General features: G+C 47.1%; 1 protein-coding gene across 3 annotated transcripts; it reads right to left on the bottom strand.

Annotated features, from left to right (window-relative positions):
* Window positions 1-694: 694 nt before the first annotated feature.
* ambra1b (autophagy/beclin-1 regulator 1b) lies at window positions 695-11,843 on the bottom strand. Of its 3 annotated transcripts, XM_054776436.1 has the most exons (19): window positions 11,595-11,843; window positions 10,200-10,441; window positions 10,071-10,129; window positions 8,954-9,137; window positions 8,595-8,767; window positions 8,361-8,427; window positions 6,780-8,278; window positions 6,623-6,703; window positions 6,309-6,494; window positions 6,094-6,174; window positions 5,601-5,701; window positions 5,412-5,522; window positions 5,096-5,284; window positions 4,852-5,006; window positions 4,580-4,719; window positions 4,077-4,181; window positions 2,439-2,620; window positions 2,246-2,356; window positions 695-2,167 (listed from the first exon to the last, which is right to left on the bottom strand). In XM_054776436.1, the coding sequence occupies exons 2-19, from the start codon at window positions 10,329-10,331 to the stop codon at window positions 1,701-1,703; spliced, it is 4,023 nt and encodes a 1,340-aa protein (XP_054632411.1). In that variant the 5' UTR covers window positions 10,332-10,441; window positions 11,595-11,843; the 3' UTR covers window positions 695-1,700. The 3 variants fall into 3 exon arrangements, with proteins under 3 accessions (XP_054632411.1, XP_054632409.1, XP_054632410.1); XM_054776434.1 differs by having other exon boundaries at window positions 695-2,356; XM_054776435.1 differs by having other exon boundaries at window positions 695-2,356; window positions 10,200-10,438.
* Between the last annotated feature and the right edge of the window lie 1,567 nt (window positions 11,844-13,410).

Genomic DNA, 13,410 nt, shown 5'->3' with positions numbered 1-13,410 from the left:
AAATAATATAATATATACCCAGGAGAAAGATGACTAAAATATTGATTTTACCTAAAAAAAAAAAAATCGTTTGTACTTAATTTATTATTTATTTCAATGTACTTTATTTTGTCATTTTTATTTAGTCTTCATTTTTATGATTAATGTATTTGCAATACTTGTAATTTTGGGCAATGTGTCTACGAGCCACTTTTGGGTCCTGACTCACCAGTTGAATCCCTCATCTTGAGGACTCTTTGACTCGGGTTTTTTTTAAAGACAGCAGCGTGCTCGTTATTTGCATTATTTATGATTAGATGCTTTATTTATGACTATATTAAAGTACTACATGTAAAAATGTCACTCATAATGACAGTGATGTCCACCTACACTCACAACAATTTGATAGTACAGCTGAGCTCTCAAAGGTCAAAATTACATCAGTGAAAGTGAGAAGTGAGTTGTAGAGAAAAGTCTAAACTTACGTGCAAAAGCAGGAACCTGATCTCAAACGGGTCTTGTCCTCTTCAAGACTCACTTGCAGTGCTAGTCCTTCCTCCTCCTCCTCCTCACCATCATGATGTGACATCACAGCGTTTGTTTATGAAGGAGGAGACATGTTCTAAATAAAAGAAATACACATCAACACTTACCTGTCAACTGGTGTATAAATAATAAGACAAAAAACAAAACATGACAGAGGCCCAGTCCAAGTCTCAATGTTCTTTAATGACATCACATCTAAAAGTCAAAGCAAAGAATGATGGCGGGTGGCGGTGCCGTGAGGAGAGTGTTCAGTGTTGACGAATCAAGTAAAGCCAGGAGGAGCTTGGCCAGGTCGCCATGAAAATGACACTTGTGACCTGCACAATCACAAGTCACTGCACTTCTAGAAGTCCATTACACACACACACACACACACACACACACACACACACACACACACACACACACACACACACACACACATGCGCGCGCGCGTGTGCATACACGGCAACACGCACTCTGACTTAAAAAGAGGAAACGTAAAAGCGGCACCTGTGCAGTCAACAGGAAACAGTTCAAGTTTTATTTTGAAGGAGTCCAGTCATGGGAAGAGAGGGGGCAGGGCTTACTCTCACATCACTCTACTAACTGGTGATGAACTGCTTAAATGGTGACGATGTAACGAATCACAACATTCCCAGCACCAGGAATGTTTCCACATGATTGGCGGCAACCACGGAGCGACTACTACAAATAAAGATTAGTAATAAAGCGATCACGTGGTCTGCTTCTATTTTTGTCTTCATTTGCTCAAATAAATTAAGTCAACAAGCAGCTGCCACAAGCACGCGCGCACACACACGCACACACACACACACGCACAGGATGCAGGGGAGGGGGGTTCAGTTTGATGAACTGCAGCATTAGAGGAGCTTCAGTCGTCACGATTGACAGCGGCGGATTCCCGCCTCCTCCCGCATGTATCAAAGATCACATGGTACAAAAATGCACGCACGCACACACAAGTGCTGATTCACGTCACACGGCAGCGAGGTCACATGACACCAAATGGCTGGCGACATGGCACTTTATTATAGGAGTCTGGGTCCGAGTCGGCACTCGTTCGAGCGGGAGCCCTTTTGCGGCGAGGAATGTTGGCGCTTCAGTGCAACGCCGACACCACTGAAGTCCGAGCAGCACCTTTCACTCACATCTCTTCTCGTCCAACGGGACAACTACCTACTGTAGGGGCCACCATGGTAACTGTTGGGGCCGGCGCCACTGCTGTGATGGGAGGGGGAAGACATGAGTGGGGAGGATGAGGAGGGGCCTGGTAGAGAGTCATCATCCGCTCTTCCTCCTTCAAAAACGTCATCCGCATCGTCGGGGAGGACCAGGCCAGAGGGCGGCTGGGGGCCCCACAGGAGGGCTGCGGCCGGGGGCTCAGTCTGCGGGTGGTTGACAAGGACTGACCCTAAGGAGGAGGAACTGGGGTTGGAGGCAGGCCTGGAGGTCCTTGTGCTGGTCTGCGATCCACGGTGGATTCGATGACTGACGATGATGTTGTTCCCGAAACCACCCATAGACGCCATGGTGGTGCTCTGCTCCCGCTGCACCACCGCCGTCATGCCACCTTCTGCGATCAGCCGGCGGATTCGAGCCAGGGCATCCTCACTTGAACTTCCCCCCTCTGGAAGCTCGCCTGGACACGTGACAACACGTAACAGACAAGTTCCAGTCGCTAATATGAAAATGTGACACTTCCCTCCTGACGGCGTACCTGTGCTTGTTGGAACTTCTGTTGAGGCTTCAACATGACCGCCATCCGCACCTTGGATGCTCTGAGACTCAATTTGGCAGTCCGCCGCTTGACCACTGAGCGAAGGTGGCGCTGTTCAAAAGGACAAAATGGAGAGGAGGTCAGTGAAAAGGTCAAAGTGGTGCAAACATGGGTTGTAAAGACATTCTGATACCAGGTTGTAGCTGCGAGGGTCCAGGTTCCGCAATCTCCGTTTGAGTCTCAGCATTCTGCAGCTGGACCACAGGCGTCTGCGTTCCTTGAGATGTCACAGAAGGAGCGGGGTTTCTGGGCTGAAGACCTATGGCGTTCATCAACCCCATGTCCCGGTCCAATCTCCATCCTGTTCGACTGGGCCTAAACAGGAATGAGGAACACACTTAACCAGCTACTGCAGAAATGCTGATCTTCTATATGACCGGAGTGCTCTGTTGTTTTTAAACACCTGCTGCCTAAACATGTTTTACATTCGAAGACTTATGAATTAAATTCAACCTCCCTAGATCCAGCCTATTTCGGTATTCCTAGATTCGCCACTTCCTTCAGTGTAGTGACCCAAATTTTCCATATGTCCCGCCTCTGTCTGCGGTAGACAAGCTGTTGGAAAGTCCTCTAAACCCTAAAAAATTGATTTCAAGAGTTAAGGAGTGTACTGTATAGCCTCTTGAGGATGTAACTGTTCAAAAGATTAGTGCAGACTGGGAAAATGAGCTGGGAGTTACCTTGGCGAAAGATGTCTGGAATAGCGCACTGCAAAAGGTAAATGATAGCACTTCCTGTGCAAGATTAAGTATAATACAATTTAAGGTTTTGCACAAATATAAATGAAAACTGCAATGGATGCCAGACTGCCCCTGCAAATTTAACTCATATGTTCTGGTCCTGTCCATCTCTGACCTCCTACTGGTCCATGATCTTCAAAACTCTGTCAGAAGCCCTGCATGCTAGCTTTCAACCCACTGCTGCAGTGGTCGACGAGAATTATCCCACAATTAGAAGAAGTCACAAAAACAATCGCTTTTACAACACTACTCGCGCATGGAATACTACTCCATTGCAAATCAAAGAAGCCACCAAAAGTGTCTCCGTGGATGAGTGACCTAATGCAAATTATCCAGCTAGAAAAAAAAAAAAATTTACTCAGGGGGTCTTGGGACAAATTCTTCTTTGTCTGGAATCCAGTACTGACATACTTGTGTAAACTCAAAATTATCCCCACTTGACAGGATTGGGCGGCACATATTATTGTGTGAATTCGATTCATGTAACTCAATGAGGAGTGTGCAGCTTCATGGTACAGATATCATGGATATTTTATACTAACATTGTTATAGTTTGTATGGATTCATTCATTTTTTTGTTGTTGTTTTTTGTCCTTTTTCAATTTATTTGAGTTTCCCTTCTGTTTGTCTTTTACTGGGGGCTGTCCCTTTTGTTCGTGGGTGGGGGGAGGATATGGCAGGCATCTTGCCTATGTGTTGTAATACAAAAAAGAACAGAATATCTGAGCACTGTTCCGAAATATGTCTACCCTTGATTGTTGATGTTTGTATGACTGCATGGAAGCACATACATTGTTGGTGCTTAATAATAATTACATTACAAACAAACAAAAAAAAAGATGTTCTATATGACAGGAGCGTACTGTGTTTAGAAATGTACTGCTGTTTTTTGAAACCTACTGCAGAAACGCTTGTCAAAGATCCTTTACATAACAGGAGCATACTCCTGTTTTTAAGAAGCTACAGCAAAACCGTGAGTCAAAGATCCTCTATATGACAGAAGCGTGCTGGTGTTTTTAAGTACTACTCACCCGGGTCGTTCAGAACCGCGGGTCCGGCTGCTGCCACCATTGTTGACAGAGAACAAAGGTTCTGTGCTGGACTCAGCAGGACTCTCGCCATCACTGCGGTAAAATCTGAACACACACACGCGCACACATTCACACAGGAAGAAGGTTTATTTGAACCTTGTTAATTGAATATGTTTTCAACCAGCACCAGACTTCCTGTTGACCATTAAGATAATTACATCAATCACATCTGATGTGGAAATATAACCACTAGGTGGCAACTTTATTAGGCACCTTTTAAAAAAATGTTTTTTTAAAGTTAAAAGTTGTCCTCCTTTCAAACAAATGTTCCTTAAGAAATCTTGTTAAGTGTATTCATCTGTTTCAGGGTCAAACTGTGGCCATCAAATCTTTAACTGTACAGCCAATGTCATTGACAAAGAACAACACAACTTGCTTTTGATGACGGGGATAGACTTGTGACCCTGAGAATAGGAAGTCCCTCATGACGTAGATTGACTTACACAGGGCGGCAGATGACCAGGTCCCCTTTGTTGGTTCCGTACGCCAGACCCATCCCAGGATCAGGAAGCCAGCGAGCGGAATTGATGCTGACATGGCGCCGCTGGTCTGGAGCCATGGGGTAAACCACGTTGAAGACCATCTGAAAGGCAGCACCAGTAGCCGCATTAACAGTGGCGCCGGCGCATCCCAACAGGAAGTGTTTCCGTGGCGATGGAGAACACAAACATCATGACTGCCTTTTTGTAAAATCATGGTTGTCTCTCACACTCACCCTGATGGACGTCTCTCCTCCATGCGGCTGCTGCAGACGGAAGACTTGCGCCACCATGTGGTCGGTGGTGGGATGCAGCAGGATCCTGCGAGAGGCTAGGCCTACCATCACATAGCAGCCCAGCGGTGACAAGCTAACTGAAATAGCATTAGGACCTGGGGAAAAGGGAGGAGCAAACATGGCCGTCTGAGTTAGCGCTGACGTTGAAGATAAAGAGGATGCACGTTCAAAGTGTAATGGCTACCAAATCTTTTGGTGTAGAGCATCTCCCCGAGGTTGTGGGGGGCCAGAGAGTAGATGGCCAGGATGCCCTCGTCGGGAAAACCCCGCTGACTGCTGGGGATGAAAACGGCCAGCAGCTGGCCATCGGCAGAGATGTCACAGCTAGCGTCGTTGTAGATCTTACAGTTTGGCACCAGAACGTTGACGGAAGCTGCAAATAAACAAAACGACTCATATATCACACAGTATAGCTCAACAATCCAGTGTACTTCTCAACAAATGCTGCATTTTTGTTGCCATTGGCAATAAGGCTCATGAACGAATGTCAGGTTCAATACCGTTGCTGATCTCCGGCAGGTCAAACTTGGTGAAGTCCCACCACTGCAGGCGGTAGGTGGTGTTGGCGATGTTGCTGGCCACCGCAGACTGCCCATCACCAATAGACGCACCTGAGACCAAACAGAATCATGACAGCAAACAGGTCATGTGATCATCATTTTGAACTGAACGGCAGAGAGTTAGTTTACCAGCCAACACCCTGTTGACAGACGTGTGTGTGGCCAGGCCCGGCTGGCCTCTCTCATTGAAGATTCCGGCATAGGGCAGGTACTCGGGAAGATGGAAACGCCTGGAGGAGGACAAGAACTGCTGATGAAGACTTGGTGAGACTTGGGCTGTGTTTCAAGCACTGCCACATTTATACTTAGTTAGCATTTTAGCGCATAAGTGCATTTGACCCTAAACCACCCTCAATCATTGCCATCTTTGCTATGGAAGGAGACAGACTAACTTGAGTGGTAGCAATTAAAAAGGAGAAGAAGAAGAGGAAGCGGATGAACTGCAATTGTCATTTCCAGCAAATGCGCAATGACAGTAATGGATTTAGGACAGCACTTCACTGTCAAAATCCACACCGTCAGTAATTAAGTAGGCAGTGTACATATTGTATTGACATGTACTGTAAGTACTGTAATGTACAGAACTGCATGAAGGTGAGACCTGTGCTCAGCACAAACTCACCTTGGAACAAAGCGACCCAACGATGGCGCTGACATTCTGGCATTTCGGGGAGTACTGTGCCGCGCTCGTACACCATTATCGCTGAAACACGAGAGCATTCAAATTAACACAAGGTCTCTCTCTCACGTGCGCACACACACATACACACACACACACACACACACACACACACACACACACACACACACCACAGCTAGCAACAAGACAGGACTCACTCCAGCTCATCAAAGTCCACGTCAGTGTTGTCTATAGAGTTGGACGCATTACTGGACGGTCCATCAGAAGATGAAGACATGGCCCGCTGGCGGTTCTGTTGGTAGCGAGGAGAACGCTGACGAATGCTATCCCGCCTGGACAAATACTGGATCATTCTCTGGGCATAGTACGCTGCAGGGGAGAGCCTGTATAGCACAGACGACAACTTTGCTTCAACATGTGTGCTTGTATGTAAGTTAGTTCTAACTGTTAGTTATAACTAGTTATAACTGGCTAAATCAGGAAAGATCTATTAGCATGTGTGTTAGCATACCTGGCTGGGTCGGGGTAGATTGGGTGGTCTCTAGATCCGGTCATATCATAGCGAGACATAAGGGAAGATTCTAAAAGTCTCCTGAGTGACAGACAGGAAAGTGGTTGTGTTCATATGCGGCTAAAAACACCTAAATAGGTTGAAAAAGAAAGGGTACCTCCGGAGGGAGTCTTCGTCGGGGGGGTCCACAGGCATTTCATGGTTTAAGGCCTCCGGGGCATCAGGGGGTCGAGCCGGAGAAGCCTGTCGGTACACCCTCTCCCACTGGGCCGTGTCTTGGTTGTACATCAGACCCACGGTCTGCTCTGCAGGTTGGCCGGACGACGAAACCAGGGGGAAGGCCACTGCTGATACCCCTCCACCAGCAGGTAGAGGGCGCTGTTCACTCTCCAGAGGTCCCCTTATGGCCTGCATTTGCCCATCCATCGCACTCCTTCCGGCATCTTCTTGCCAGGCTGGAGAGGACGAAGAGGGAGAGGAGGAGGAGGGCTGGATGTTGGAGGAGGAGGTGGAGGAAGTCTGGTTGGTGCGCTCCCAGCGCTGGGAGTCGTGATTAAAGGTCAGCAGGTTGTGACACGCCCGGCAGCGGTTCAGGTGGCCGTGGGAGCTGGGGGAAGTGGCATTGTTCTCCATGGTGGGGTGGGGTGTAGAGGGAGGAGGAGGGAGGGGAGGCTGGTAATGGATGATAGTGGGGGATGACGAGGGTCCAGCACGGTCCGAGTCTACATTGTTGTTCAACAACTCCTGGCTCTGCTCCTGGTTTCCCTCCCCCATTCTGCCAACACCCCCCAATGGTGGCTCCAGGTCCTGCATGCGATCAAACTCCAGAAAGTAGCGGCTCAGGTTGCACCGCAAGACGTTACGAAAGGAGGCAGGGTTGCTGCGGGCACCATCCCAGAAGGGGTGGTGACCGCTGCTGGTGTTGGCTCCGTCTCGAGACCCGGCCTCTCCCTGTTGGGGGAAGCCCCGCCCATCACTAGCGGAGGTGTACACTGGGGAGTGGGAGGAGCCATCCTGCCGACGCAGAACCGACAGGAGGCTGACCGAGGAAGAGGAGGAGGTTCTGGGGGGCAGCATCCCTGGGCCAACTCCTCCGTCCCTCATGCTGAGCAAATCATGAGTCCAGTCTGGTCCTGGTCTGGGGGTGGAGTTCGGCTCCATGCCACCAGGAGGCGGAGCATTGAGAGAAGTGGCGGCACTGTAGTAGACCGAGGTAAAGGCTGAGGGGCGTTCTGATGGCTGCCTGGGCTCTGTGCGGGCTGACGAGAAGGATGATGAGGTGGGGGGCTGGGCAGGGTCGGACAACGGCGCCCCGGTAGAAGCAGTACCCGCCAGCAAGGGGCCAGGATTGGTCGAGCACTGACTGCACATGCACACCATGCCCAGGAAGCGGGTGCAGCCGAGGAAGGAAGGCCCACGCTCCGTGTTGGGAAACGGGGCAAGGGGGGTGCCAGGAGACTCCCCTGTATGAGCCACATTGTCGTTGGGAGGGCGGGGCGACTCCCCCGGGCCCTGCGTTCCCGAGGAGCGGGAAGAGAGTATGTGCAGGAAGTTGTGGAGGATGGGAGTGCGGCGAACGGGCTGAGGCAAGAAGGAACGCTGGCGAAAGTGGGGCATCTCCACACTATCCATGGGAACATCAGCTTCATCCTCATTCTGAAAAACACCACAACTTGGAGACACCACAGGGACCACGCCCCACCCTACCAGTCAAATAACACCACCAAGAGGGGCTTACCTGCTGATTGGACGGATTGACAATGGCCGTCAACAGGTTGTGACCTAGCGGGTCAAACCTCACCAACCTGATTCGTGCACACATACACACAAACACATATTTTCTAAACTTTACTCATGTGTTTCCATGCACATTCTGTAACCATGCATGATGTCCTAGCCCCGTACTGCGCGTGTCAAAAAATCACATCCACAAGGGGGCGCTAATCACGGCTCCTCAGTCGGTCACACCCACCTCACTCGCTCGGCATCGCTGCCCGTCTTGACGGCGGCAAACGGTTCTGGTCGGCTCCAATCCCAGAAGTGCAGCTCGTTGTTGGTGGCGATGAGGAGGAGCTGTGCGGTCGGGTGGAAGGCCAGAGAGGCAATGGCCACATTGCTGTCAGTGTACCAGCTCTCGCTACCGCCCTGCGTGCGCAAACCCACACACACACACACACACACTCTTGTTGTGCACATCAACATCTAGCACACGAAAAGGCTTCGTTCTAACATAGGTTAAGCTACGCTAAGCATAAGATAAGTGTGCCATGATCTATTTTTCATAAATGGCAGGCGACATACGCGGATTGAATCTCCACCTCGGCTACTCACATGCAAGTCCCAGATGCGAACTTCACCATCAAGGCACCCGGAGGCCACCAGGCCAGGAATGGTGGGATGAAAGGTCACACACCAGGGGGTTCTACGGTGGCCCACCAGAGAATGGAGGCACTTTCCAGTCTTGACTTCCGTGATGTAAATGTTGTGGTTGACGTGTGTGGAGGCCATGAGGGTCCTTCAGGAGCAACAAACACATACCATCAACATATCCCATTTTCTACATTTGCAACTGTCTTAAAAGAAAACTGCACTTTTTGGGGGAATTTTGCCCATCATCCACAATCCTTATGTGAGACATGAACACATGTCTCTCTCTTTTCTGTGCTTTTGAAAGATATAAAAACAGATAAAAAGAGACAGCTCATGACTGCACATATGGGACATACTTATTTTCCCTATAAAGTCGTCTGAAAAGTCATCAAAAAGCGCCAACAACTCTCCATTTACATATAATGTGACGCGCACATTAACCAAGCTACAGCAACATCATTATTATCATTATTACGCTGATTGGATTACATTACTGGAATTAGCCAGAACACACCGGCTAGCTACTAGCCGGCTAGCGCATAGAGCGTCAGCGTCACGATCACAACGCCTCAGACAGTACCAAAAGGTAAGGCTACACATTCCAGATGGCGCCACTGCTGCTGTGTTTTTATTTCTGAGTTTGGAAAAGTTAGCGCTATGTGAAGGCGTTCGTTTCTACTACGTTGCGATGTGAAATCAATGTGCCAAGCAAGGAAGTTCTGGTAATGCTTAGAATGGCTGAAACTACTGGCAAGCATGTGTAAGCATGTGTAAACTACTGTAAGTATTATATGTTATCATGAATGTACCTGTTACTACATGGTCACAGCATGTACCTGTAAAGCCTATAAAGCCATAAAACGTTGTTGGAGGTGTTTTAATAGCGGCCTTTGTAGACGGCATAGGTGTATCCCATTACGTGCACTACTGAGCTGTTGCCTTTTATCTGTTTTCATATCTTTAAAACGCACAGAAAAGAGAAAGACGTGTTCATGTCTCACATAAGGATTGGGGATGATGAGCAAAATTCCAAAAAAGTACAGTTTTCCTTTAAGAAAAAAATGTGTGTTGTCCTCACCGGTCAGGACTGAAGGCCAACAAGAAGGTGGATCTCGGGCTGTCGGGTAGCTCCACTTTCTGTGCACAAATAGGAAGTTGCTCAGCACAGTAGGAGGCCAAAAGAAGAAGTAGACGACGGCATCCTCACCTGACTCTGCCACTTCATCGAGCGCACCTTCTCTTCCACCAGCAGCTGGAGGAGGCGCTGTGAGCCGCACGTCTGCCAGCCACGCTCCCGCCTGGACAGGATGCGCACTGAGTTCCTCGGACAAGAGGCCATGATCGGGCTAGGAGTAGTCGACCGTGTCTAGGCTGGAGGAGTCGAGGGGAGTACAGGGTGCTGTTACACGACTGGAAGCTCTGCAGCGTCCTGATCAGACCCAGTTTCTGCTAGACACACAAACACACGCACACACACATTGAGCCGCTTTTAAAAAGGTACAACACACTCCCAATACACTATTGGGGGACCTCCTATTTTAAATTAAAAGATGACCTTTAATGACAACTGCTACGTGCCAGAACCAAAAATCACCAAGCTACTTCCTTTTTAAATTTGTAACTATCCCGAAGCGCTCCTCAGGCCACCATACTGTCAAAACAGCAAGGAGTGGGAAGGGTTCCATGAGGGAAATGTTGCTATTTCTTTTGTGCTGCATGGGTACTTCAAGGACCGGAGGGATATTTCCTCGCCTCCGTCACCAAAGTTCTTGCTCATGTGGTCTTCACTTGATTTTCTGTCTTGTGACAGCCTTCTCCACATGCTTTGACGACAGAACTTTTGTCTTCAAATGGCGCTAGAGAAATAAAATGCTCATTGATGGACACATAAAATGGCAAAGAAGCTGGATTTCACCAAACGAATCAAAATAGGCAGTCGTGGACATATTTGTGATCTTTGATTGTCAGAGAACATTCCTGATTGGAGTCTCTACATGCACGACACATGACAAAGGAACGAGGCCACCTCCTCTTCATCAAAATCAATGGATAGAAATATATAAGCAAGAAAAGGTATGCCGTCAGGTCAACTTTAATGCTTTGGAAAAGAGCGAAATGTAAACATTCCTAGTTATTAATAGTACTATTTTTGGACTGACTGTAGTGTACTTTTCATGACTAATTAAGAGTGATTGCTAATTCATATGTTATATACATTTAATGCAGAGCGTTGCTGATTAATTTGATGTGATTCTTCTCTTTCCACCCAATAGTCATGCACTTCATCACAGGTCAAGCAAAAAAAACACACAAATGTCACATTTACATATTGACACAATAAGCAAACGTATGATTTCAATGTAAACATCACATTATCTGCCATAAGAAACAACAATAAATATTCGTCGATTGAAACCAGCTCGAAGGAAAAAAAATCCCACTGGCTTTCAAGCAGCTACATTACTTTACTTCTTAGCGTTTTACTCAAACGTTTTCAATTGAAACACGAATTTTAGAGTTCAAAGATTGAGGCGCAGCGTTAAAAGTGCACGGTGCGATGAGAGCAGTCTTGATGAAGATGATGTTTAAATTAGAGGCCTACCTTTCTTCATATTGGGGGCTGCGATCGTTAGCCACTTGGCTAGCTTTGGCCGAAACGGACATAAAAATGTAAATCTAAGATCGGCGATTCAGTTGTTTGGTGAAGAACGGCGTCCACTCGTACTAAAGGACAGCGTTCGTATTTTGGGGGAAGCCAAGGAAAATCGGTTGTTAAGGCATTGGTCCACTGTTTAAACTAGCTGCCCGAATCCGAATTGCTACTGCGTAGCTAGCTAGCTGCTAGCCGCACTCAGACCGACCAACAGAGCACCGATTACTACTCATCGAACGCAACGTAAACCCGAGTTTCATTCAGAAAAATGTCTATTTCAGACGCCAATGAAAAACAAAGTAGCCTTTTTTAATGTGTTGAAAGATTTATACATAAAGTGTTTATGGAAACAGACTTGCAGAGAAAACACCAAAAGGCGAGCTATTACACGACTCTTCATTTGATTACTAGGACTAGAAATCAACAAAACAAAAACTACCCAAGTAATTGATTTATTAGATTTTGAGGAAATACATGCAATCAGGACAGGGGTGTCCAAACATTTTCTTTGTGTTATTAGTTATCATTATCATCATTTCATATTTTATACAGATAAAAATTGATAAAAATTTAAAGACCAGTTGAAAAATGTTAACATTTACATTTTGCACCGTTGGAGCTTAGAAGGTTCTAAGCAAAATGCAAAAAGAAGACATGGGAGTGAGACAAAAAGTGTTTGAGTGAGCAATTTTTTTGCAAACAACCATTAAACTGAAATTTAATTAAACTGAAGACTTTTCATCGGCTGATCAAAAATTTACAACCATAAGTTAAAAAAAAAACAACAAAAAACAACTGAACCCCCCCCTCCCCACCCCCCCCAAATAGAAATAAAATGTTCTAAAAAAGGACTCCGTCATGAGGAGCTGCATCATTATGTTAATCACCTTAAAAATTGGTTTGGTCATGCTTGATGCCAGTGTTTCCAGGTGGTGAAGATGGCTTCACGGAGTTCACTGTCTGGAACTGATGTCTATTTTTGTAAACTTCCCTTGCCATTCATCCACAAATGTTTTCAATTGGATTTAGATCAGCGAAACATGCAGGATGGTCCAAAAGAGTGATGATTTTCCTCTGGGAAAAGTCCTTTGTCCGGCGGTCATTGTGAACTGCAATGTCCTGTTGAAAACCCCATTCATTACCACACAGACAAGGGCCTTCGGTCATGATGCCCCCTGCAACATCTCCACATAGCCAGCTTCTGTTTGACACCCTTGCACAAACTGAAGCTCCAGCGTTCCACTGGAAGAAAAAGCACCCCAGATCATGATGGCACCCCCTTTACTGTGTTGTGTGGAAAACATTTCAGGTGGGATCTCCTTATCATGCCAGTAACGCTGGGAGCACTCAGGACTGTCCAGGTTACATTTCTTCCACATTTCAATGACCTATGTTTGTTGCTCTCATGCAAAAAAAAAAAAAAAAAATGAAGCAGTTTTCATTCTTAAAAGCCTTCTCTCGCAGATGCCATCTGATGGTTATTGGACTGCACGTGCCACTAACAACCTTCATTTGTGCCCATGATGGTCCCGTGTCTTGATGTACAATGTACAGCCAATCGGATCCTCCTGCTCAGGACCAGTGACTTTTTTTTTCTGAGCTACCACTTTACTTTTTGTTGCATAACTTGAAGAAGTTTAAAATGACTGTCTTACTGCATCCAACCTCAGCAGAAATGGCACGCTGTGAGAGGCCTTGCTTATGCAGCTCAACAGTCCAACTGCGTTCACAGAAAGAAAGCTTTTTTGACTTTGCCGTCAAACGA

This window comes from Dunckerocampus dactyliophorus, chromosome 5 (assembly GCF_027744805.1).
Source record: "Dunckerocampus dactyliophorus isolate RoL2022-P2 chromosome 5, RoL_Ddac_1.1, whole genome shotgun sequence".
Lineage (NCBI taxonomy): Eukaryota > Metazoa > Chordata > Actinopteri > Syngnathiformes > Syngnathidae > Dunckerocampus > Dunckerocampus dactyliophorus.
This window is presented reverse-complemented; position numbering and strand designations above follow the sequence as displayed.